The sequence below is a fragment of the Crassostrea angulata genome, chromosome 5, assembly GCF_025612915.1.
Source record: "Crassostrea angulata isolate pt1a10 chromosome 5, ASM2561291v2, whole genome shotgun sequence".
In the NCBI taxonomy this organism is placed as follows: domain Eukaryota; kingdom Metazoa; phylum Mollusca; class Bivalvia; order Ostreida; family Ostreidae; genus Magallana; species Magallana angulata.
This window is the reverse complement of record NC_069115.1, coordinates 15,240,396-15,265,615: the sequence shown is the minus strand read 5'-3', so window position 1 is coordinate 15,265,615 and position 25,220 is coordinate 15,240,396. Positions and strand designations below refer to the sequence as shown.

Sequence of the window (25,220 nt, the reverse complement as noted above, 5' to 3'; positions counted from 1 at the left end):
CGTCTTAACCAATCAGATTTCAGTATTTAACATGAAAATATAACAAAATTTATTGGTATTGTAAACAGTAAAAGGAAGTCGTTGCAATGCACAACATTCATCATGTGTAAATGGATGACACAAAAGCAAATTCAAACATCGACAGGCTAGGACGGTCAGATCAAATCGAAATCTTCAAGCAACGACATAAGTCATATATATATAATCCATAGCTCTATATATATATATATATATATATATATATATATATATATATATTCTCTTTTGAGAAGTGGACAGACATAGCCTACATCCACTTCGAAGTGGATGTAGGCTATGTCTGTCCACTTCTCAAAAGAGAATATATATAGTCATCAAAGCAATGGGTGTAACTTGAAAACAAGATTAAGAAGTCAATTTTTTTAAATATCCTTTTATGTTGGATAACAACCATTGACTTAGCACTCAGCTGGCGAGTGTCCAACAGTTGATCAAACGGATTGACTGGTAGTTTAAATGACATCCTTTTTGGTAAATCACCAATTTCTTGTATATATTTAGTCCTTCTTTTAATAGTGTATAAAAACTACAAAGCGAACAACACAAACAATTAGTCACTCGCGTAAGCTGATCTTTATCATTATGTTTACAAGACCATCACTAACTTATTGCGTCTTTAATGAAATACTAGCGCTTCATCAGAAAAACAACCTAACTAATTGTGAGGTACATATGCTCTAGTTCTGATAAACGACTACGATTTTGTCAAACATTTTTAAAAGACCCATATACATGCATTCATAGTAATAATCTCTTGTGTCTAACTATGATGCCTTGAGGCATGTTCAGGTATAGGTCGGTTCAATAGTACCGAGGATTAATTTGTTATTTTTATTTACTGCATGGTTCGAGGATAGTGCTAATTCCACTGGTACAAAAGTAAATATCATATTTCATAGTGAAAATAAAGAATGTGCACGGTCCAAGTTTGATAGAATATAAAAGAACAAAAAAGATGAGAAATCCAATCCAATATAGTATATAGAATACAGAACACCATTCAGTTCATGTCCATGAGCGGAAAAGAAGCCTTCTCGAAGTCCCGGATGAAAGACGTCATTTAATCAATTATAGTTAATCAGTTAATTAATAAGTAAAGGACACAATTCAATCAATAGAAACCTATCAGAGATATACTACATGTACATGTACTAGAGACTAGACGTACATGAATATAATCTGATTTGTCTCATAAGTTATCCTTGCTCATTACGGAAGTGATTGTTTCTGGGTCTCGATGGTATACACACATTTCCCCGTCCATTCTGTACGCTACGCGTACCGTGATAAAGATTTCAGATTTTCCTTTCCGACTAGCTTCTCCAAAAAACGTAAGAAGTCTTTGGGCAGTACTTTTGGGTAAACGGACAAATGCTTTCTTTATTGCGCTGCTTATTACCTATTGATAAATATCGAGGATTAAGGTATAATGAGGATAATCACTTCTTCTCTGGAGCAGATTCTCCAATCCAACTTGGCTCAAAAGCGTGATCAAAAGCGAGGGGTGCTTTTTTAATATTAAAAGCTTATAATTACAATAAAAAATCGTTCAAATCGCTGATGTATAAAAAAGTTTATTATATAAACCATGTAAACAATAATGTAAATTACTAAATAACAAAATGGTAAATGACGTAAATGACTGACGTCATCAATTGGTCCCTGTCATTGCCCTTCTTATTGCATGTAAAAAATAAATACATGTAGCACGATAAACAAATGGTATTTAAACGCATTATTTGGTTAAACTTATACTTTTTGCGCTTGCGTGAGCAATAAAATCACCTTTATCCATGTTTTGCTGTCACCATACTCGAAAAAAGTCTAATATATTCAGCGGATCTGCTGAGGTTAAAAAATTGCTGAGTTGCAAATTACGTATCGTGCACAGGAAGTTAAGAAGTCAATTAGTCGACTATGTGTCGGGTGTTTCCTATGTTCATTCCGGATTGGTTAGCACCTTTGTTTGTTCCCATTTGAAGACCGATAATATTCTGTCCCGCTTTAAGCTGTTCCTCTGTGAAGTCTCGCTTGTTAGCATCTGCTTCTTTGGGTCCATATGCGCCCATCTATATAAAACAAACCAGTCAATTAGTCTTACATAATCATCTTTAGTTACTTAAACTGAATAATGAATAAAGTAAATCAAAACATATTAGTCAAGGTCGAAAATATTTTTGCTACTTTTATAACAAGGTCAAGGTTCAAATCCGTTTCAAACATAATGATATATTTTTCACAAAATTGAATGATTAAATATAAATTTAATGTTACGATTCCTCCTTAACTTTTCAGCATTTGTCATGTTGATGGTAAATCTACCATGACTCGCATTAACTACATAGACATGACCTTGACATTCACATTTGACCTTTACCTTTCTGGCCAGGGCACCGATTCCGATAACACACTGGTGGAGATTCTGACCCTCGTACAAGTCTACCGTCTGGAACATTTCGTGGTCGGGGACTCCTAGCTGCTTCATCTTGTCAATAGCCAATCCGATCAGCTCCATCTGTTTGAATGACATCGTGGGGGGTGTGGCGTATTTCTTTTCTGGGATGGAACCTGGTTTCAAGGCGTTTACCAATCTGTAAACACATTTTATGTAAAGATTACAACATAAATAAGATTACTGGTTAATCATTTAAATTTGCAAGTGCCAATTTTCAAGAATAGTATTTTACAATCTAAGATGTAGTTTTACGGTTTATGATGTAATTTTGAGAATCTTCTAAAGTAAAGTAACGTAAAGTCAAGTAACGTAATGTAGTAAAGTAAAGTAAAATAGTAAATAAAATATCTGTAAACATTGAATTAATAGTAAAGACCATGTTCCACATTTTATCGGTGATGTTCATTGGTGGTTCAGGAGTACCAAGGAGATCCATAAAAAAAATAGTCACCGCGAATATTGACAATTCAAAGATCAAATCAAGCAGTAAAACTGTTTTTATCTTTCGACCTTTAGATACGTCTCTAGGTACATGTACTATATACGTACTTGCAGAGCTTGACACCGTCTTTGAGTTGGTTCTGGAAGTTGTCCATGTCCCCGGATGTACTGAAGCCCTCCCCGATTTTCTGACTGATGAAGGTCAGAGCTTTCTGGGCCTCGCCCTGGTCATATTTACCGCGGATCTAAAAATAAATCAACATAACACATATAAAAAGGGGCTCGACCACTGAGACCCGATATTTTGACCGACAGTCACAAAAGACAATAATTTGTGGTGGAAAAATAAAATGGTTATTTCTTGTTTCTCTTGTTAACAATTTCCCCTTCGATAGCCGTCAAGTCAAGATCTGAATCTGTTTTAAATATTTGATACCAGGAGAGGGTAGCATATTCAATAGATATGTGAAAAATATATTTGCAAAGAACTATAGATCTGACGTGCTTTGAAAATGGTTCAAGAACGATAACCGTGTCTGTCATGAGACAATACGCATCAGACTGGAGAATCTGGTATTTTATCTGAATCTTGACATTTGGTGTGATTTATTCGCAATGATGCGTGACACATGTCTCTCTCACATTAAAAACAGGGAACCCCCTGAATAAAATGGCCTCCTTCACATTGAAATAAAATTATAAAAAACAACATTCATTCCAAAACTGAAACGAGACATATTGACGCGGAAAATCTGGTGGAATCCTTCCTGTGTTTTGAGAACGTACTTTAAAAGTCAATGGTATTACAGCCTCGTGTGTGCAGATCAATGGACGTGTGAGAGGGAAATAGATCGCTACGAAATCCCCCTTGCTATGGGACGACTTTCCACCATTGTCCATGGGCTAAATCCTGTTATTCCACTCGATATGACATGAATTGCTATCCTTTGGCGTAAAAGAAAAGCATCTCTGATAGGTTTGCAATAAGGATTTCTACCTTTCAATTAAATAAAACCCTTTTACTTCTTCTGCATAACTGGTAGACGCAATTTCTTTCGAATGAATAGTATATAATTTTTTAAATTGCATTTTGCTGTATAGAAAAATATCTAGTAATGTCCCATATAACGGTTTGCTATTATCAACAGTCTGTATACTTTATGGCCTTAATGATATGCGGAACGCATCAATATTCAACATTTTGAAAATTTAATCGACTTCTGAAAAGAACGTCGGTTATGATAGAATTCGTTCACCGCAACATCCATTCGTGAAAATACGTTGATTGTACACCCCCCCCCCTCTCTCTCTCTCTCTGAGATCCGCGCCTGTCCTCGCATATCTCTCACATTATCAAGGTAACACCTCTTGTTTATTTCGATTTTCGTTAAGTCTAGCATAATGTATTCGTTCGTTGCCCCCAGGCATATGTGCCGGGACAAACACACACTTCTATATTGGATGATCAATTCAACTGTCTATGACACATCTAACTTCTGTTACAACACATCTAAATGTCGTACATAAAAAAAAATGAATTTTATTAATATAATTCGTGCAATATGCAAGTTTTATACCCAGCAAACATCATTTATTGATTGTCTACAGTTTGTGCAACTAGGCAAATCTCGCAACGTAGGGGCTTTTTTCTGACATATTCTATTTGATTACTGCGTTGTATTGTACACATGGGTGGTATTTATGCAGGTTTTGTCATAAAAAATGTCACAAGGACATCATTAACACGTGCATTGAGTGGAGATTACACCCAAACTTTTATGTGTTTATATGCTAAGAAATGCAACACTTGATGTGGCTGAGTGAAGATAAGAGAAACAATTGAAGCATTCTTCAATGCGGACATATATAGGGAGAGGTTTCCTTCCTTCATCCCCTCGTTACAATACCTAGTCTAGTTCTAGATCAGCCATGTCCTGAACGTCAAGTCTATTGTATGTTTGAAAAGTTAAAAGTGCAGTGCATGTTATGACAGTTTCTGCCATTTCCTGGTGTCCATACCGGTATTAGTCCAGGACTATTTAGTTGTAGCGTATGTAGTAGCCGGGGCTACGTGTACTTACGTGTACGTGTGACAATTAGCGGGGTTTTTTTGGGGGGGTGGGGGGTGGGGTTTGGTTTTTTTTTTGGGGGGGGGGGGTGGATAAAGATCACATTTAACCAGTTAGCGTGGTGTCTTTAATATTGAGCCTTTCTTTTAATTTGATTGACCTAAAACCATTATCCAATATATAGTGAAAGAATTGTTCAGCGATCTTAACCCCCCCCCCCCCCCCCCCCCACTCACACACCCCTTCCTTATTTGTATTTCAATATAGGCGTTTAACAACATGATGAGTGATGACAATATTTAGGCAAGATTGTTTTTAAATAGTTCTTTAAATAATTTAATGTAATACAATTCGAAATGAGGTCCGCACCCTCTCTTATCAGTACACACCCACATTAGATCCACGCCCGTTTATATTGTCATAAACGCGCCTGCGTGCTTAGACACAGCAGCATTTCGTAGCGCTGGCCTGTCGCTCTTAATGTAAACATTCTTGAGATATTTTATCCGACCTCATTAAACAAATAGCTTCTTGTCTCGGCGGCTCGGGTAAAGACCTGTTAAATTTAGCAGACTCGATAAAATATTGCGCCTTCCATCCCAGCGCCGAAACCTGTTTTTACGGTCGCATGAAAGTGGAGGAAATTTATTTAGGGAGGGGCAACAAGTGCCTGCAATTCCGCACACTTGTAAGAAACATGCACGCAATTAATTTCCGTGTCAAATAAACAACATCGTTGTAAATTCTATCGGATATATTTCATACTTGTGGATTTTAAATGTAGTTTTCTTTGATAAATTGTTTATTTCATTTCCTTTCCACATCCTGCCCCCCCCCCTCCCATTTTGCTGTCTCAGTTCACTTTTCCCGCGCAACATCGACTACACTCGACTCAATAAAATCATGATGTATTACGATTTCTAGTTCGAAGCCGTAAATTAACAATTCTGATTGTCCCCCAAATGAGGCAATTTTCCACGCGGGATCTTAGCTAGCTTGTCACATGGTAGTGTATAATTAACATTCACCTCTTTATGAAATCATTTCCTGTTGAATACTGAATACATGATTCACATAGCTTACTTTGATATATACGTCACCAGTTTAGAATGGGTGTGTTGAATAATCAATAAGGAAATACAACACATTACAACTTTTATTTTTTTTCCCCTGGTTAATTTAATCGCATTTACGAGAGCTTTCTCCAAAGAGTTAGTTGTTTGACGCATAACATGGTATGATACAGCTTATTTCTGTGCGCAAGTAAGGTATGGGGTACACCCCCCCCCCTCCCGCTACCCCTTATCTTTGAATACTTGGCATAAAATCGTGTGGTCAATAATCCACTCTTTTTATGCAAGTTCTGGAGCTAATCACTATCCATCACTTAACGTTATCTCAGCAGTCACAATGTTATCATATAATTGGTCCCCCTGTGTACCCTTCCTGTCTCTCAGTTTTACCCCACGGTGACCCCTTGACAGGAAGACTAAGCACTTATCTTAAACCCAAGTCATTTTCCGGCGTTGCCCCAAAAGACGATGAAAAAGTACTTGTCAACCGAGCTCTATACACAGAAATGCTGGGAATTTCAATCTGCGAGGAATTTTAATCAAAAGTCTCGTTGTTGAATAGATGCCCATGTTGAGGCAAGGTAGCGCATAGTGAAGCACAATGAACGGTCGATATATAGAAACAGGGTGCTTTCGTCAATTAATTTCGAAATTAGTTTAAAGTGCATATAACGGGTCTCTTTTTCATAAACAGCTTTGTCAAGAAATCTAAATAAAACGAGTGTGTGCATAAGGAAGATAAAATATCACATGCATCAGCTGCACGTTGCAAATGGAGTTTACGTAAAATTCAGTTGATTTATTTCCCGTCGCAGATCACTCACACGATTCACAAAAAAAAATCAGGTTTGCAAAAAAATAAAATCTCTCAGTAAGATTAAAAAAAGACCCAACATATCAGAAATATATTGCGTATATCCTTATCAACATTCACTGGTACAAATCAGTAAATCCCAACAGATAAAAGAACTATCAACAGAATCTTAGATCCGCGCCTCCATCAATTGATGACACAACACATCATCCACGTGTATCTCGCACTAATTACACATCGATACATCACCAAGTCCCCTGACCCCCACCGGTCAATATAGGTCTGCCTTACCTTTCCTTGGGCCTCGGCCGCTAGACCAGATTTCGTTGCTCTGTATGCCATGGTGTGTGAGATGAATTTTTTTCAGGACCGACGCTGGTTAAATATCAGACTGCGGATAAGAGTCGTCCGGTGCTGTAAAGTTTAGAATGTAAACAATTTGTCGAGGCCAGCTAGGAATGATTCACATCATCAGGTGACAGCTAAATCTGATCGCGGATTGGCTGGTTTTTAATTAGTAGGCGGGGCGTGTTCTATTGAATTCATTAACTCCCATAATGTAACATATAATGGGACTATTTTTTTAAAACATGCGTCAAACACAAAAACCCTTTGATGGAAAGTGAATATTTTAAAGTGCACATATCCTTATATGGTAGTGTTAATTCGTAGGAGTTAAATTTTAAAGGTGTGCGTTCATAATGGGGCAAAATACCGCCCCGTAGACTCATTGATGAATTATGCGACTTTAACAGTATTTAAGTAAACAGTTATTGTCTACAGGTAAAAAAATATCTGCATTATACAGCCCACAAGACTTCATTGTTTAAAGACCAGTGACGCGCGGTTTAATTCTTTGGTACGGTATGCAATTCAGTGTGCGCTGATATAGTAAACACACGACATATATATTGCAATTAACAAGTTTGGCTCGTGGGTGCATAGATCTTTTAAGTACTTCGGACTAAGCCACCCATATCTTTTGATAACTTTTTAAATACGAATATAAATGACTTTTTTACAGCTCACGGGAAAATTATGCGGCCACGTGGGAAAGAATAATTTCGACGATGTACATGTAATTATAAAAACATTATAAATTGTTATTCAAATATTTAAAAATTCTTTGAGAAAGGACATTTAATACTTCAAATATTAGCATTTTATGGGATTAAAAGGATTGCATGACATGGGTAAAGCTATAAACTGTACACAGAATGAACGCTACTCGTAATTTTAACATAACTTCTTTAATCGAGTTAATTATTAACATAATGAAGATTTTGCCTATACTTATTATTATAGCCTGCTACTTAATAAAGAATTAAAATAATGAAGTAAGTTGACTTCAGTGTAGTCGTCAAATAATATCCATGCATATACTTAGGATGTAATTAATCAAGTTTTTTACCACACCGGGACCGGCACAATGAGAGAGAGAGAGAGAGAGAGAGAGAGAGAGAGAGAGAGAGAGAGAGAGAGATAACTCGTGGTAGAGTAGCTAAATAATCCTAGTCGTGTCAAATCAAATCAAACATGGTTATAAATGGACCCCAGACACCCAGTTTGATGAAGATTCAGTTAAGGTAATTTTAAGAGATTGATCTTTTTATTTTACCTGAGCTTCATTGCATGTATTGATTTTTGAAGAAAAAAAAAATGTTCAGTGTGGAAGAAATAAAGGCCGAGGAGGAAGATTTCCAAACTCCAACTAAAGTAAAATGAAATTCTTTAAAGTTTTTTTTTTCTATTTATTAGAGTCCAACACTTTGAAATTATACCAGTAATTCATTTATTTTTTAAATAAATAATGTACATGTATTTTTTTATTTATAGATTTTATGCGAAAAATTCTTCTTGACTAAGTATACAGGAATGTTTTTATGAGTATTAAGTTTTAGAGCAATTCAGTTTATGCATTTTTTTATGTTCAGAAAATAATATGATACATGTATATTTATTCCATTGTAGATTGAGGGGATAGTTTTGAATTTTACACCTTGTTATTTAAAGGATGAATATGTAATTAGGTTTCTTGTTTTTTATTTATACGAAACTTGTCAAGTTTTAGCGTTTTATTTTCTTGTTTTTCTGTTGTATGTATGGGTGCAGCTCTTTTACCTGTTCACCGGGTTGTGAAACACACCTGTTGTAAGTTCTCATGTGGTCAAAAAGCTAATGTATTCCAACTTAATTTCGAGTTGGCGTTCATTTTTCTTGAATCAAAATTCAGGAGTTCACACACTTTTGTTTTGTCACGAAAATATTGTATACAGTTATTCTATAAATGCGTATTTAATCATTTCTGGTTTATGCAACATGTATATGCATGCAGCTATTTGTACGCCTAATAGTTTAAAAGTTATTCAAATTATGTGCACATGTTTATCTGTTCATATTAATAGTTCCTGCTGCGAGAATTAAAAGGAATACATGTTTTATGTTTACCGTTGTATTCATTATAAATTTGCTGAAATTCTATGTCCTGTACGTAGTGAATAGAACCATTTTAACAAGAGACAAGGACTTCGGGTAGTTGTGTCACACGGCATTGTGACGTAGGCCTGTCTATTTCAATATCAGCCAAAAACCAATATTTGTCTGGCTTTTTATTTAAACTAAGACCACACAATTTGTGCAGTGGCTCATTTGTAACTTATTTTGACGCAAGAAATAGTTTTGTCCCACTGAAAGTCCAAGGCCTTTTTAAAATGGTTCAAAGACCCCCCCCCCCCTCCCCCTTTTCCAGCGTCAGAGGTCATTACATGTACATACTGTACACCTCGCATTTGCTACATGTAAGTTAAGGTAGAGTTTTAGCCGTATATGCATTTTTAAAGTTGTGTATGTATTTTATGACACTTCTCCATCTTCTCTCGACTCAAAACTTTAGACGTACTGTAAAATTGAACAATGTATTGTTTTTATGAATTATATATGGGGAAATATATAAATTTAAGTCAAGTGATCAAATCCTATAACGATCCTGTTTTTTTCTTGGCCTTTTGACCATGTGAAATGTTAACCAACAAATTTTGATATTGATTCAACTTTGACCCCCCCCCCCCCACCGCGACCCATATCATCCACCCATACACACACACACACACACACACACACACCCCGTCAACGTGTGCCACGTTAAACGATCATTCTAGTATAAATAATTGTTTAACGGACAGCCGTCCGTTAAAAGGATAAGTATCTTAAATTCCTTTTCTTATACTTGTATATGAACTTGTTAGTATCAAATAATAAAACGATACAGAGAAAGAGCAGAACATTTTTTTGGTGCATAATAATGATGAGCAGTTTTTAAAAAAAAAATACGATCATGCTTATGCTTGAATTACTTAGTAAAGGCGAGACACGTATGCCCATATTTTGATATAATAAATGATTAATTCAAACAAAAGTCTCAGCGTTATCTTTCAGATATCTTGTTTTATTCATTGTGTTATTTCTTCCTTTTTGGCCGTTTTTCTTCCTTCCTTTTTAAATCTTTTTTGTTTCCTTTCTGTCCTACCTTCCTTGTCTTTCATACTATTTATCACCATTTAATTTATTCTCCTTGTTTATTATTTTTTTCTTTATTCATCCTTTTTTAAAATCTTTATTAGACGTTCTCCTTTATTTAGTGAATGTTTCATTCTCTCACTCTGTATTTTGTGTTTCACAGCGTAAAATATCTTTTGTCTCCATCAACAATGCATAAAAAATGTAAGCACGTAACAGCGTTTTTGAAAGGGGAGGGGTTGACTTACGTACCCCAACACACCAAAAATTGAAAAAGAAAAAGATAACACAGGCACGTAGCATCAGGGGGTCCGGGGGGGGGGGGGGAGGGGGACTACCCACTTTTTCTCGCAGCAACTAATTTGTTTAAAATTTACATATAAAAATTTGAATTATCATGGAGTTGCCCCCCCCCCCCCTCACGGATTAGGAAGATTTTTGGAAAGTCATAATTTTCTTTTTCCTTTTTTTTTCTTTTTTCTTCTTTTGCTTTCTTTTGCTTGTCAAGATTTTTTGGATGAGTCTGCCCCCCTCACTTTCAGAAACGATGCTACGTGCCTGAAACACATCCTCAAATATTCCAAATCATCATCAAGGGCGGTAGTAGGGGAGGGGGGGGGGGCAGTAGCACTGTGTAGCATAAAAATGAAATTATATAAGGAATAAGGAATCATTCTTTGAGTATAATGAGGTGATAATTTTTGTCGGGGCGTGATCAAATCCAATAAAGCCCGAAGGGCTTTATAAATAGATTTTTAGCCATCGTACTATTAAAGGGGCATGGTCACGATTTTGGTCAAAAATTATTTTTTCGATTTTAATGTTTACAATGCTTCAGTAAGGCATTTTTAATAGTCAACCAAAATTTGAGTGTCATTTGATGAGTTATAAGCGAGTAACAGAGCTTACAATTCTTCGCTATGTAAACAAATCTTTTGTTTACATTTTGAATGTTGAAGTGAAAATTCCAGTTTTAGACCTAAAATGAATGTGTTAATTGTTAGGAACTGTTTATTTATCCTTAAAATGAATAATAAGATAGAGAAATCAGCTTTAAAAATATTTCTTACTGGTATATTGAACCTATGTAAACAAAAACAGGGCACGAGCCTTGTTTACATGACGAAGAATTGTAAACCCTGTATCTTGCTTAAAGCTGACATGAACTCATAAAAGCGTTTGGTCGCCATTTTAGTTTTCATCGCTCCTCTACTGCCACTGGGGTATATATACCGGTCGAGAAAGTTACGGTCGGTTGCTTTCCGATCGAGGCATTCAGGTTACACGGACTTCTAAATGCATGAACTACATATTGTAGTAAAATATTTGTAGTAAAGAATAATGGAAACAGCAATCAATAAAATACAAAATATATTTATTCTTTGAAAGAATTTCCAAGGTATCCGTACTATTTTACACAGATAGTGATGCCTTACTTCACATGCACATCGAACACGTGTGTCGTTCATACAGAGTGCATAACGTCTGCATGTTTTTGAAGTCACCGGCGGCACTACATACAACACAGTAGATAAATGATAGCAAATCCAAGAAAGTAACAACGTGACATCGTTTCCATCGGTTTCTACAAAAAAATCCATGCGATCATTGACAATGCTCGATCTGCCACAGTGTGTGATTGCGCATGTGCAATGTTATAACATACACAGGAAAACGGTCTACAATTTTATAGAGGATTTTTGAAGCATCTGTGTCTTGATTTCAGTTTGTCTTGTTTCGTCGTTCATTGGATATTTCTTGCCAGTGCAGTGGTTGTTATATTATTTTTTGTTCAAAACGCGTTTCTACACGTTTTTTCGTCGAGGGTAACGTGCTCGGGTGAATGAAATACCTGAATGCGGTGAAGCATGAATAGTGCTTTCGGTCTTATATAGGGGGTGTGTAGCGATGAGCAGAACAATAGAAATCGACAACTAATATGGCGGTAGTCGGAGATAAAAGGGAAATAATGCGTATTTATGAATTCATGTCAGCTTTAAAACTCAACGACTGGCACCCAGATTTCATTTGATCATTAGAAATGCATTCCTTAAGCATTGCAAATAATAAAAACAGAAAAATAAAATTTGACCAAAATCGTGACCATGCCCCTTTAAATACTTAAATAAAAATAAGCAAACCCCGCTGGCGCCTCATTTTGGCGTCATTTGTAGTATGGGTTATATAGTGCAAAATCGATACGTAGTGTTATCACAGGCCACTGGAAAATGTAAATATATTTATAAACTTTAATTTCGAATTTTCAGGTGTCTGGAAAAAAGTGGAAAGGGGGGAGGGAGGTCGGGGGGGGGGGGGGGGGGGGAGTCGTAGAAAGTTCAATTTTCAAATAAGGACTTTGTAGCTAGATGAAGATATTTCTAAGTGTGTTCGATAGATCATTTGATGTATTTGTGACATCATTGAATTTGATTACTTTATTAATTATAAACTCTTGTGGTGATGACAGTTGCTCAGGTAAATGAAGGACTATTATAACTCTAGAGATGATGCACATTCAGGTTGACCAATGATATTCAAATAGCTAAAATTCATATCTTAAATTGTTACATATGTTGAATAAAGTAGATACATGGTACGAAGGTAATGCACGTGCAAAAACAGACTGTATTAAGATGGTATGGGACAACTGTCGACATTTATGGTGATAAAACAAAATACTTTCACCTTTCTAGAATTTTGAAATATTACAAATTTTAACAAAAAGCAAATATATTAAAAAAATTGGAAAGGTAAAAATTATAAAATCCCCAGCAGGATTTGAACTCATGACTTAAACATGTCTAAACCATTGCGCTACGATTGTATAGATAAGACGTTTGGGAAAGAAAAAAATATATTTACTCGATTTTATTGTTTATTTCGATAGGAATTACGTCCCATCTGTAGGTGTCCCATACCACTTTAAAGCAAAAGTCAGACCCTGGCTATATAAAAGCCAATGTCAATCATAGTGTTGAGTGCATGCATGTAGGTTGTTTGTACAAGTATAACGAACACATACTGCTGTTTTGTGCATCACCCGAGAGCCGTGTGTCAAAGTCTTATGAAGTGCTACAGTGCAATTTCTAATAAATATTGTTCGGTCATCTTGCTTTTTACGGTTGACCTAATTACTTTTTCAACTGAGACCAATTTGCATATAATCAAGAAATGCATTTATTGACTAATAAAACTCATGCTTTTTATGTTCAAATTTGAAGCCCTTTGTGGGCAGAATGAATTGTTCTGGACTGGACACAAAACAACATTCAACAGCAATCAATCACCAAACAGTGGTTTAAGTACAAGTAGTTAACATTATTCTGAAGGAATTTGATTTAATATCTTTTATCAATTTAGATATACCTTTTTCTATTCAAAATAAAAAAGAGAAAAAAAAAATTGCAAAGAAATTGAGCAGAATTCAGGCAATAAGTAAGCTGATATAGAATATATCTATCTGTAAAATAAAACAGTAAGCGATAGAACTATAATTGTAATCATAATATCATAGCGTTACATGCATGTTTTATAATACATTAATCTTATAAAAAATAATCTCAGATTCATTATAACTCAGATAAATGAGTTGACCAAAAGCTGACATTGCATGTATCAGAATTAACTTTACAAAATGACATAGCATTTTTTCATAATCACTTTCTATGTTTTTGCAACATATAGCTTGGAGATCAATGGTCCCACACAGTCCAACTTGCGTAAACAGTTTCATAGCAAAGAAAATCCGGAAAATGTAGTTACTGGGGCATCAGGATGCGTCTAAAGGCTTCTACTGGACGTATTATCACCGTGCAAAATTCACTGTTTAATTATAACTTTATTTTGGACTTTTCTTTTAAAATTCAACATCTGTTTCGTAATATTTTCTCACAGTTTATTTCGGTTTGTTCCCGTTTTGCACACATTTGAAAATTAGGTATCGAAAAATGTGTGCGAAACGGGAATTTGACCAGGTGATATAATTGCTTAATTGCTATAGTTTATATCACAATTCCTGAGGGTGACCTTCCTGCGAGGGCAATTGACAATTAAAAAAAAAAACCCATCTCTACTCGCAATTAATATTTACATTTATTTTATGTTACAATATAACTTGAATAAAAGCACTTTTACATAATAATTGACATCCATATTCATGAATTTGATTTCAAACATCAATTTGGACATGAACAGTTTCATTTTCAACATTTTTAAACAAGAAAGATTATTGCGAAAATGTTGAATATGTAGCGCCTTAGTTTAACTTACTGTCTATAGGAATTACATGTACATGCTAAAAGTTTGAAGAGAAAATATCATATGTTAATATTTAATTATTGCTTTTGCTGACATAAATTGAGGAAATAATCGAAGAAAATAGACAAACTGTATGATGGTAAATCGGCAATTTTATATGCTTCAAAAACTGTAAAGACTATTTCACAAAACCTATCAAATGTAGACCTATTTCATGCTTTTTTAACTTTTTTCAGTTTTTGTTGTATCGAATCAATATCAAAATATTTTTTTTTGACAGATTTTTTGTGTATTTAACCTCTGATTTGAAAAACTAGAAAGTGGCCCGCCATATACTAAAGCGGTGATATCATAAGAACTACTTTCAAGGTCGCTACTTCAAAGATTGAAATATTTTGTGATAAAGATCTGTTTTCTTTCATAACATTCTTTCTGTTGATACCAAACAATCAATCATAAACATGCGTTTTACATATTTTGCAACTAAGTTGTAAAAAGAGACACGGAGTACCCCATATGACTGTCTATGTAGTTTTCCCCTTCATCATATAATTATCCATTGAATCAGCTTTCAATAGGCTTGGGACCAGCAATTTTTCCTAAATCATTTGATTTTATATTTAAGGTAAATGGACAAAAATGTGAAAGTCAAATCATCTTATCATTATTTTTTTATCAATTTTCGGAAATTGAAGACTTTTTAAATATATATCATTATCTTTATTTTATAAAACGAAAAAAAAAGATGATAGTTATTATTATTATTAGACCTAAAACACAACAAAATGTCTATATTCTTGTTTTATTGTTAAGGTGCTGATTAAACACAGGTAAAAATCCAGGTAAAATCTTTGACTGAAAGCAGACTATAATTGCTATCACAACACAAATCACACCTATTGTTCTATAACCAATTATCAAATGTGTGCAAAACGGGAACACACCTTTATTTCTTACAAAGTTACTTATTTATTTAGTGATTGACACTTTTCGGACTCTTAATGTGATTTCAAAGAGACAGAGTGTCATGTCTCAAGGACTGTTAATCTCTTAAAACAACATTGTGCAATTATCAGTGTTTCATTTCTTGGATATCAAAGACTTATTGAGTTTATTTAATTATTTTATATCTGTGAACCTTTCACTCAGCTAACCTATGTTATCACCTGTCAATTTATACTCATTGTTCAGATTCTTATATATAGCTATGTACAATATGTCAATCGTCAGTCTGGAATACGGCGGCCAGCCTCGGCCACGTCCGACTCACCCAGAGTCTTGAGTCCGGAGGCCACTACTGGCCATATCCGACTTGTTTGTAATATGTCTGCTTGTTAAATTAAAATGTTTTAATGTTGCCATCGTTGAATCTCGTCCAATAAATACGGAATCCTTCATCACTTGGTTTATTTCTCTGGAACTGTATACTGGTGGACCTTCGGGAATACGGCAAACCTACCCTTCGTAGGCTTACGGCCTACAGCGGGCCTCAACCTTTTACCTTATACCCTTTACGCCAACATTCCCCCACCCCGTTCGTACTGCACACGACCGATGCAGATCCAGAAGAATTCTTTAGAACCGTACAAATCTACGCGGTCACAGTATACTGCACCCAGACTGTGTCATCTTGAACTAACCAGATCCATTGACAACCAGGTTTCCCTGAATTTCCCCTACAAATGGAACTGCTAAAAAGAAGATGAAAACATACACGCCACTGTGTGGCACTGTAAATACTCCGTTGGAAGCGCTGTATGCTTCGCCAACATAAGAAATGTCGTGTGGAAAAATGATAATCTCCCTTTCTCTCCAATTTTTAAAGCGCTAAGCATAGCTCAGCGCTTTATTGTCGTTAGACTTCTATTTCCGGTGCAAGGAATAACTGCCCTCTATGAGCAGAAATATACATCATTTAAACTGGTAAGAGGTATAGGGAACCAGTTATCTGGGTGACGGAAATGGCCGAGTAGATACGATTGGTTTGCGGGGCTTACGTACATCAGCACGGGATGCTACGCAGTGATGAAAAAATATAGTGCGTATTCAGAAGCTAAAATATAGAAAAATAAAATCGATTCTTTGCAAGAAAATGCCAAAAATGTGATAAATTACTGTTCAAAAGGTATAATTTGTGATTTTAACATATCTTTTTTCAGGCAAGTATCCATATACAAGTCGTGTTCAGCTTTAATTCACATCATCTTCAGAAAGTAACATATATTCAAAGAAATCTGGCCTTCGATACTTTAAATTGATATTCATTAAACATAAACCAAAATTTCAATAACCTTGGCTCATTTCCGCCTACGCTTGCACACAGTAAATTGTCTTAGAACCAAGCTAGGTTAGCGCTTTTTAGTACTTTCAGTACTTTGATTATATATGACTTCAACTGTGCCAGCAGTAAAGAATATTACTCTCGTATTGACTGAATACAATAGAAAGCAATGCATCTATATTTGTAGACATGTATTTTAAAACAATTAAATTTTAAATTGGGATTTCAATTCAACTCCGATAGCTAGACTTTATTTTCAATTGCGCATGCTTTTGTACACCGTTTTAATTTTAAAAAAATACATTTTAATACCATATATGAAATTGACAATAAGCAAAATACATATAAAAATTTCAGATTCAGATTTTCAAAGAAAATCTAAGATTTTAAAGAAAATCTAAATTAAAAAAAAAAATTCCCCTTGTTCGGAAGGTGCACGTTGCCATTGTTAATTCAATTTTTTTGTAGATACATTTAAGAAAAAATCTTTGCTGCGCCAAAAAGTGGGGGTTGGGCTGATGCTTCTTGCCTAAAACAGTATTTTTTAACCAAAAGTATAGACTATCAGATTTGTATATGGCATCAAGCTAACCCCTTTCCTGGATTGTTGTTTTTTTTCTTTTAATGATAAACTGTTATTTACACACAAATGTGTTATGCATGTACTACTCACTGATTGTGTTCAATGGAGCGGCGAACTTTTTTTTTACACAAGCAAAAGTGGGGTTTATATACTTCCTTTTGTATACTTCCTTTTGGGGTGTTTTGACAATTAAAAGTGAAGTAATCAAATAAGTTTGACATTAAAGAAATATAGTTCTACAGCTTTGATGATCAGTTAAAGTTGTAAGTTAGAAACAATTAATGTTATTTGATTTATGAGCTATATATAATATATAAAATGTCATGATCAGCAATTTTTAACTGACAAGAGACTGATAAGTTGAACCAAAGAACTTTCTTGGACGTAATTGGTGCTTATACATGCACATGCGCGGATAAAAAAAATCGGTGGGGAGGGGGGGGGGGGGGGGGGTCCTAGGGATATCAATGTTTGCCGGTAGGGGGGATCCGAGGCCTAATTTTGGTAACTTTACTAAGTAAACATTATGATGTCTATACCATGATACACATAAACTTCTCTAATATAAATCTGAGTTGCGTTATCTTGATACACATTTTATGCCGTAAAATGTAAGAAAACAAAGATAAAGTGCAACTGTGCTTTATAAGTGTAACGTGGATGAGCCAGGCGTTCTTCAAATAACAGTTAAGACAACTTTCAGGTTTATAAATTTATTTACAAAAGAATAAATGAAATATATTTACAATAACACTTTCACATCCATACTCGCTCACACCCCATACTCATTCAATTTGCAGTAATTAATAACCCTCCTTTAACAAACTTATATAAAAAAAATACTATCTATGAAAATGAAAAAAAAAACCCTTTTGACAGACAGACGAACCGGTATATAATAGTTCAAAATATGGTTGCCACAATTCGATAATTACTTATTCACAACTGACACTGAATTACAGATCTCAATCACTTAACTTTCAATCACTGATGATCCTGTCTCGATCACTTATCTCGACTCCGATCACAGATCATCTCACTATCTGAATTCCTCGCTGATGTGATGAGGTAGACTTTATTTCTCCCTTAAACCCACCGTGGACTCCTTACAGGGCTGTAGTCCTGGACCATAGGCGTCGTGGTTGTGTTCAACATCAGAGTGGTTCTCTCCACTGGACGTTCTACGTGGTATGACCAAGTCAAAATGCTACAATTTATTACAGTAATAAGTACAAAGTTATGTTTCATAGCAACATGTAAATAATTACAAAACAAATATGGCGCTCACTTCTGGTCAATAAGTTCCGGAGAGTCACTTCCGCCCAAGACATTTAAATAAATCAGCAAGTTTTATCTAATACAAAAAAATACGCATAGAAAAACGTTCAAAGCTATACAATTCTAATACAAGGATTTATCGATAGTATAAAACTGGTATTTAAACTTCCCTGCAAAAGATACGCTCGACTGCTTACACAGGCAAGTTACACAGGTGAACGCTGGCCAAGGTTATATCTAGTTCCAATAAACAAGAATTACTAGTCGAATACACAAACATACTGAATAAAACTGATAACATATACTTACCACGGTCTGCTATCCGTGCCCACTTATAACATGGTTAATGCACAATGCATACTGCAATATTGCTCAGTACAGCAAACAAGAGCTGCCCTCAAAATCGTGTCTCGTTACATGGCAGCCAACCCGGGAATGTCCAGGTGTCAGCGGTTCTACCTGACTGCGCATTTGCAAAGACTGATGGGTAACCCGTCTTCCAAAATCAAAGGGCCACGAAGCTAGCCTGGTGCTAGTATACAAATGATTGTTACACACCTCCCCCCTTTTGAAGAAAATTGTCTACAATTTTCTCACTATCGTACAATCACTTGAGATCGGTAATATCCTAACAAAAACAAAACTTCTGAACATATTTACAAATAGACCGGTATACATACCTTATCTTGTCTACTGGATTTCATCACTGGCGGCTCAAGTAGTCTGCCCCATCGTTTTCGCTCCCTTTTATCGCCACTATTCGAAAATGATACTGCTGAAGTTGAAGCGCCCATCTCATCAATCGAGAGCTCTCCGTTTTTGAATTGTTCAAGTAGGTTAAGGGTTGATGATCTGTTTCAAGGATAAATTCTTGCCCATACAAGTACTGGTTATGCCCCAAACCACAGCTAAACATTCTGTTTCTATTACAGCGTAAGACTTCTCACTGTTCTTAAGTTTCCGACTAGCATACGCTACCGGTAATTTTTCCTCATTCTCAGTTTGAAGTAACACCGCGCCAATCCCATCCCCTGATGCATCGGTGCGCAAAATGAATTTTCCCCCAAAAGTCTGGTAATTTGAGGATTGGTCCCGCACACAATAGTTGCTTAAGCGTGTCAAATACCAGCTGTGCACTATCACTCCACTTCACTTTATTAGGCTGTCCTTTCTCGGTAAGATCTAACAATGGAATTGCTATGGCAGAAAAGTTCGGTATGAACTTTCTGTAAAATCCAGCTAATTCCAAGAATGAACGGACTTGCTTCTTTGTTTGCGGAATTGGTGAATTCTTGAGAGACTCAATTTTCTCTACTTCAGGTTGTAATCGCTATTGACCAATGACGTGTCCAAGGCAATCCAGTTCAGGGTAAGCAATAAAACATTTGGATGGTCTAACTGTTAGTCCTGCTTTCCGTAGACGAGCAAACAGTTCACGTAGTACATCAAGATGTTGTTCCCAAGTGTCGGTGATCACCATAATATCATCAATGAAGTTGTCTACGTCATCCATGTCTTTAAATAGCTTTCTCATAAGTCTGCTGAATGTTGCTGGGGCATTTACTAACCCAAACGGTATGGTTGTAAACTGGAATAAACCGACTGGTGTTGTGAATGCTGTGAGCTGTTTACTTGTCTCTCCATTGTACCTGCCAGTATCCTTTGCTAAGATCAATTTTCGACACGAATTTCTTCCCTGACATCTTTGCAAATATACTTTCGGGATTCGGCATCGGTTCTGAATCAAAGACAGTTATGCTGTTGAGTTTTCTAAAATCCACACAAAATCTGTTCGTGCCATCTTTTTTTTCTAGCTATGACTACTGGTGCGCAATAAGGTGAAGATGATGGCTTAATGACCTTCAACTGTAGCATTTTTCCCACTTCCTCTTTTATTGTCTTTTCTGTATGGAACGGTAGAGGGTACTGCTTTACTCTAACTGGCTTAGTTGTTGTCACGTCAATCTTGTGCTCCACCAAATTTGTTGCTCCGGGTAGATCTGTCAGAACGTCACTGAATGAGTCACACAGAGTCTTTACTGTTTGAAGCTCAACTGGCTTAATCTCCTCTGAGATCTTGATGTCGTTGTAGGTTTCTGTCTGAACTGCAGGAGGTAACATAATGGACTCTTGATTTTCATCGGTGTCTTCGTCCTCACAGTCAATGACAGACACGGCACATGCAGTTAAGACGCCACGACACTCATCATCTCTCTCAACATATTTCTTCAGTAAGTTTGCATGGAGAGTCTTCAGTTTCCCGTCAACGTAACTTTGTAGTCCATATCTCCCAACTTCTCAACGATATCATATGGTCCCTTCTACTGCATCAATAGCTTGTTTGGCTTAGTTGGCAAAAGGATCAGAACTTTGTCACCAACTTTCATCTGTCTGACCTTTGTCTTTCTGTTGTAATAGTGTCTCTTTTTCTTTTGTGCTTTTTCTAACTGTTCATGTGCAATCTTGCATGTTTCTTCTAATTTTTCTCGGAGGTCAATCACATACTGGTATGTTGATTTCACGTCTTCATCAGGTTTTTCTTTTGTCCATAATTCCTTCAGAATTTTCATGGGACCACCCACTGTATGTCCATATAGAAGTTCAAAGGGTGAGAAACCCAAGCTCTCTTGCGGTACCTCTCTATATGCGAACAGTAAAGCGCTTAGATATTTGTCCCAGTCTTTGGGTCTTTCGGCGCACATCCTTTTAAGCATTTGTTTAAGAGTGCCGTTGAATTTTTCCACCAGACCATTACACATAGGGTGGTATGGAGTTGTCGTGATTCGTTTCAATGACAGTAGCCTGCTGACTTCTTTCATTACATCTGATGTAAACTGTGTTCCCTGGTCTGTTAAGATTTCTCTTGGTACTCCAACATGACTGAATACGTCAACTAGAGCTTCTGCTACTCGCTCAGTCTCTTTGCCAGACAATGCCACTGCTTCAGGATAGCGTGTCGCAAAGTCGATAATCGTCAAGATATACTTATTTCCTTTTGTTGTTCTTGGATCTAGCGGTCCCACAATATCTGCGGCAACTCGGTGAAATGGTTCTGAAATAAGAGGCATACGACCTAATGGAACAGGATGAATTTTGCCTTTTGGGGTTGTTCGTTGACAGATATCACAGGAATTGACGAATCGTCGAATATCGGCTTGAACTCCAGGCCAATAAAACTCTGATGTAACTCTGTCAATAGTTTTCTTCACCCCTAGATGTCCATCCATCAGTGTTTCGTGCGCAAGTTTCATTACAAAGTGTCGGTATTTCTTCGGTACGATCAACTGATGAAATAATTTTCCATTCGAAACTTTTGGACTGGTGAACTCTCTGTATAACAAGTTGTCCCGCTCATATATTTTGGTTGATCCACCATCACTATATGTTTCCACTGGCTGACTTTTGGCTAGATTTCTGAATACATCCAGGATCGTGTCCGTTTGTTGTTCTTTAATGAATTCCTCTGGAGATACATCTGCCAAGGCGCTTGGAACTCGCAAAGGTTTATAAGACTGGCTCTGTTTCTTCGACTGGCTACGAGTTTGCACTGCTGTAGTCGATCCGTTAGCCAATATCCACGATGTGTCTGGGTCATCTGCTCTTCTGACGCCCTCGATATTGCCCAAAATCAAATCATACGATGGGTTTTCGAAACACCAAGCGACAACAGTTCCGGAGTAGTACGGTGAATCAACTTCTACTTCTGCCACATTAGCATCGACCACACTACCATCTGCCAAAACACACTTCTGAATTTGTCCTGTCATCTGTTCTGGTTTCACAAGGTTTTTACTTATCACTACTCCACCACAACCAGTGTCTCTGAGTACGATCACAATTTTGCCACCAACGCAACCCTTGACTATCGGCATAACAGTCTCTGGGATTGTCTTACAGTCATTGACGTGTGACACATGCTTATGTGCATCAACAACTGATGATCCTTGACGATTCCTTCCTTGCCACTGATTTCTATTGTTTCTATTGCGATACCGAAAGGAAGGTGAATGTCTCATAGGACTTGGAACTCTGTTCCTGTTGTTATAATGGTTTGAGTTACGATTGTCATCACTAAAACGAACTTGTTTCGATTCATATTTTCCCTTGTGAATATCACTTGATTGTCTGTTTGGTGTGTAGGTTCCGGATGTACATTCGACAGATTTATGTCCGTATCTACCACACACATTACATTGTCCCCTTTGACTCCCTGGTGTCCCTTGACTCCTCAATTGTTGCTGGCGATCAAACTGCGGCTTTCTGTCGAATCCCACAGGTTTCTGGGTTACGAAGGAAGAAGACGTTGTTGCCCTTGCTTCTGCGAATTGATCCACATAACGTGCCATTTCTTGAACAGTTGCGGGAATCCTTTCCTTAAGAAATAATGAAAGTTCCTTTGAACAACACAGAATGAACTGCTCTCGGAGAAACAGAACCTTTAATCTATCAAATGTTTACTCAAGTTTAGAGAGTTCGATCCATCGACCAAGGTTATTGTCTATCCGTGATGAAAATTGGGAAAAGGTTTCACTTCCATCTGGTTTGGATGTTCTGAATTTCTTTCTGAATCCCTCTTCAGTCATTTCAAAACGTTTGTACAAAGCTTCTCTGAGTTCGTCATAATTGAGTGCACTCGCAGGTGGAAGTCTTGCGAACACATCTAACGCCTTTCCTGTTAAGAGAGCACTAAGGTGAGATCCCCAGTTAGCGACCTTCCAGTTCTGAGCTCTTGCATATCTTTCAAAACGTTAGATGTAAGCGTCAATATTGTCTTTAGATTCATCAAATGCTGGAAGTTTCGGCCTTTCACAGGTTGATGATTTTCTGTCACATGTGTAGATTCCAACGCAACTCTGCGAGATCGTTCAGACGCAAGTGCTTGGAATTGATAGTCCACTTCGATTTCCTGCAATTTACGTTTATGCTCGGACACAGCATGAAGTTCTCTTTTCTCTTCTAGTTCTAACTGATGTTGTCGTTCTTCACGTTCTCTTTCACTGCGCTCTTTTTCTAATTGTAACTGGAATTCACGATCCTTTTCAGCTTGTCTTTCAGATCGTTCTTTTTCTCTGTCATCACGCATTCTAGCTTGCTCCTCGCGGACGAATGTCTTCAAGTCTTCATCTTTCAGTCCCATCTGAGCACCCAAGTCGAGGATATCCTTCATTTCTGCCATAGTAGACATGGCGGTAAGTACTGTAACCTGTATACCTGAATATCTACAGCTCTCTTTGTCTATATACTTTCCCTTTTATCTTTAATCTAAGATACCCATCTTTAACTAATTTATTGGTGTACCATACTTTTACTCACCTCCAAAGATAATATAAGCAACATCTTGTGACTATTGACTGAACCTAACAATTTAAAAATTATATGTGATATTTAGAATTGGCAAACCTTCACCCTTGAAGCAATCTAAAATGATTTGGAGAAGAACTGATCGTCATCCCACCTCTGCCACCAATTGTAACGTGGATGAGCCAGGCGTTCTCCAAATAACAGTTAAAACAACTTGAGGTTTATAAATTTATTTACAAAAGAACAAATGAAACATATTTACAATAACACTTTCACACCCATACTCGCTCACACCCCATACTCATTCATATACTCATACTCATTCAACTATCTATGAATATGAAAAAAAAAACCCTTTTGACAGAGACAGACGAACCGGTATATAATATTTTTCTTTAAGTCCAAAATATGGTTGCCACAATTCGATAATTTCTTATTCACAACTGACACTGAATAAGAGATCTCAATCACTAAACTTTTAATCACTGATGATCCTGTCTCGATCACTTATCTCGACTCCGATCACAGATCATCTCACTATCTGAATTCCTCGCTGATGTGATGAGGTAGACCTTATTTCTCCCTTAAATCCACCGTGGACTCCTTACAGGGCTGTAGTCCTGGACCATAGGCGTCGTGGTGGTGTTCAACATCAGAGTGGTTCTCTCTTCTGGAAGTTCTACGTGGTATGACCAAGTCAAAATGCTACAATTTATAACAGTAATAAGTACATGTAGGCAACCTGAGTGTGGCAAGATATGATGATACTTGAATAAAATAATCATATGATAAGTGTCTGTCACTAATGTGTAAACAAAGTTATGTTTCATAGCAACATGTAAATAATAACAAAACAAATATGGCGCACACTTCCGGTCAATAAGTTCCGGAGAATCACTTCCGCCCAAGACATTTAAATAAATCAGCAAGTTTTATCTAATACAAAAAAAATACGCATAGAACGTTCAAAGCTATACAATTCTAATACAAGGATTTATCGATAGTATAAAACTGGTATTTAAACTTCCACGCAAAAGATACGTTCGACTGCTCACACAGGTAAGTTTAACAGGTGAACGCTGGCCAAGGTTATATTTAGTTCACGTAATAAGA

At 36.5% G+C, this 25,220-nt stretch overlaps 2 protein-coding genes across 2 annotated transcripts; both read right to left on the bottom strand.

The window, feature by feature from the left end:
• Window positions 1–1,595: 1,595 nt before the first annotated feature.
• On the bottom strand, window positions 1,596–7,343 carry LOC128184362 (myophilin-like). Its single transcript, XM_052853804.1, has 4 exons — window positions 7,183–7,343; window positions 3,044–3,180; window positions 2,417–2,630; window positions 1,596–2,108 (listed from the first exon to the last, which is right to left on the bottom strand). Exons 1-4 carry the CDS (start codon window positions 7,231–7,233, stop codon window positions 1,947–1,949), a joined length of 564 nt encoding a protein of 187 aa, XP_052709764.1. The 5' UTR covers window positions 7,234–7,343; the 3' UTR covers window positions 1,596–1,946.
• Window positions 7,344–20,576: 13,233 nt separating this feature from the next.
• Window positions 20,577–23,152, bottom strand: LOC128185133 (uncharacterized). The gene is made up of 2 exons (XM_052854807.1): window positions 21,184–23,152; window positions 20,577–21,100 (listed from the first exon to the last, which is right to left on the bottom strand). Exons 1-2 carry the CDS (start codon window positions 23,150–23,152, stop codon window positions 20,577–20,579), a joined length of 2,493 nt encoding a protein of 830 aa, XP_052710767.1.
• Window positions 23,153–25,220: the final 2,068 nt, after the last annotated feature.

Excerpts from the sequence above, each read along its gene's own strand:
- LOC128184362 (XM_052853804.1), bottom strand. The coding sequence starts at position 7,233 with ATGGCATACAGAGCAACGAAATCTGGTCTAGCGGCCGAGGCCCAAGGA. Across the intron at positions 2,631-3,043 it reads GACGGTGTCAAGCTCTGCAA|ATTGGTAAACGCCTTGAAAC; the intron begins GTACGTATATAG and ends ATGTGTTTACAG. Across the intron at positions 2,109-2,416 it reads TCGGTGCCCTGGCCAGAAAG|ATGGGCGCATATGGACCCAA; the intron begins GTAAAGGTCAAA and ends TGTTTTATATAG.
- LOC128185133 (XM_052854807.1), bottom strand. The coding sequence starts at position 23,152 with ATGGCACGTTATGTGGATCAATTCGCAGAAGCAAGGGCAACAACGTCT. Across the intron at positions 21,101-21,183 it reads GGTCAGACAGATGAAAGTTG|TTGGGAGATATGGACTACAA; the intron begins GTGACAAAGTTC and ends ATCGTTGAGAAG.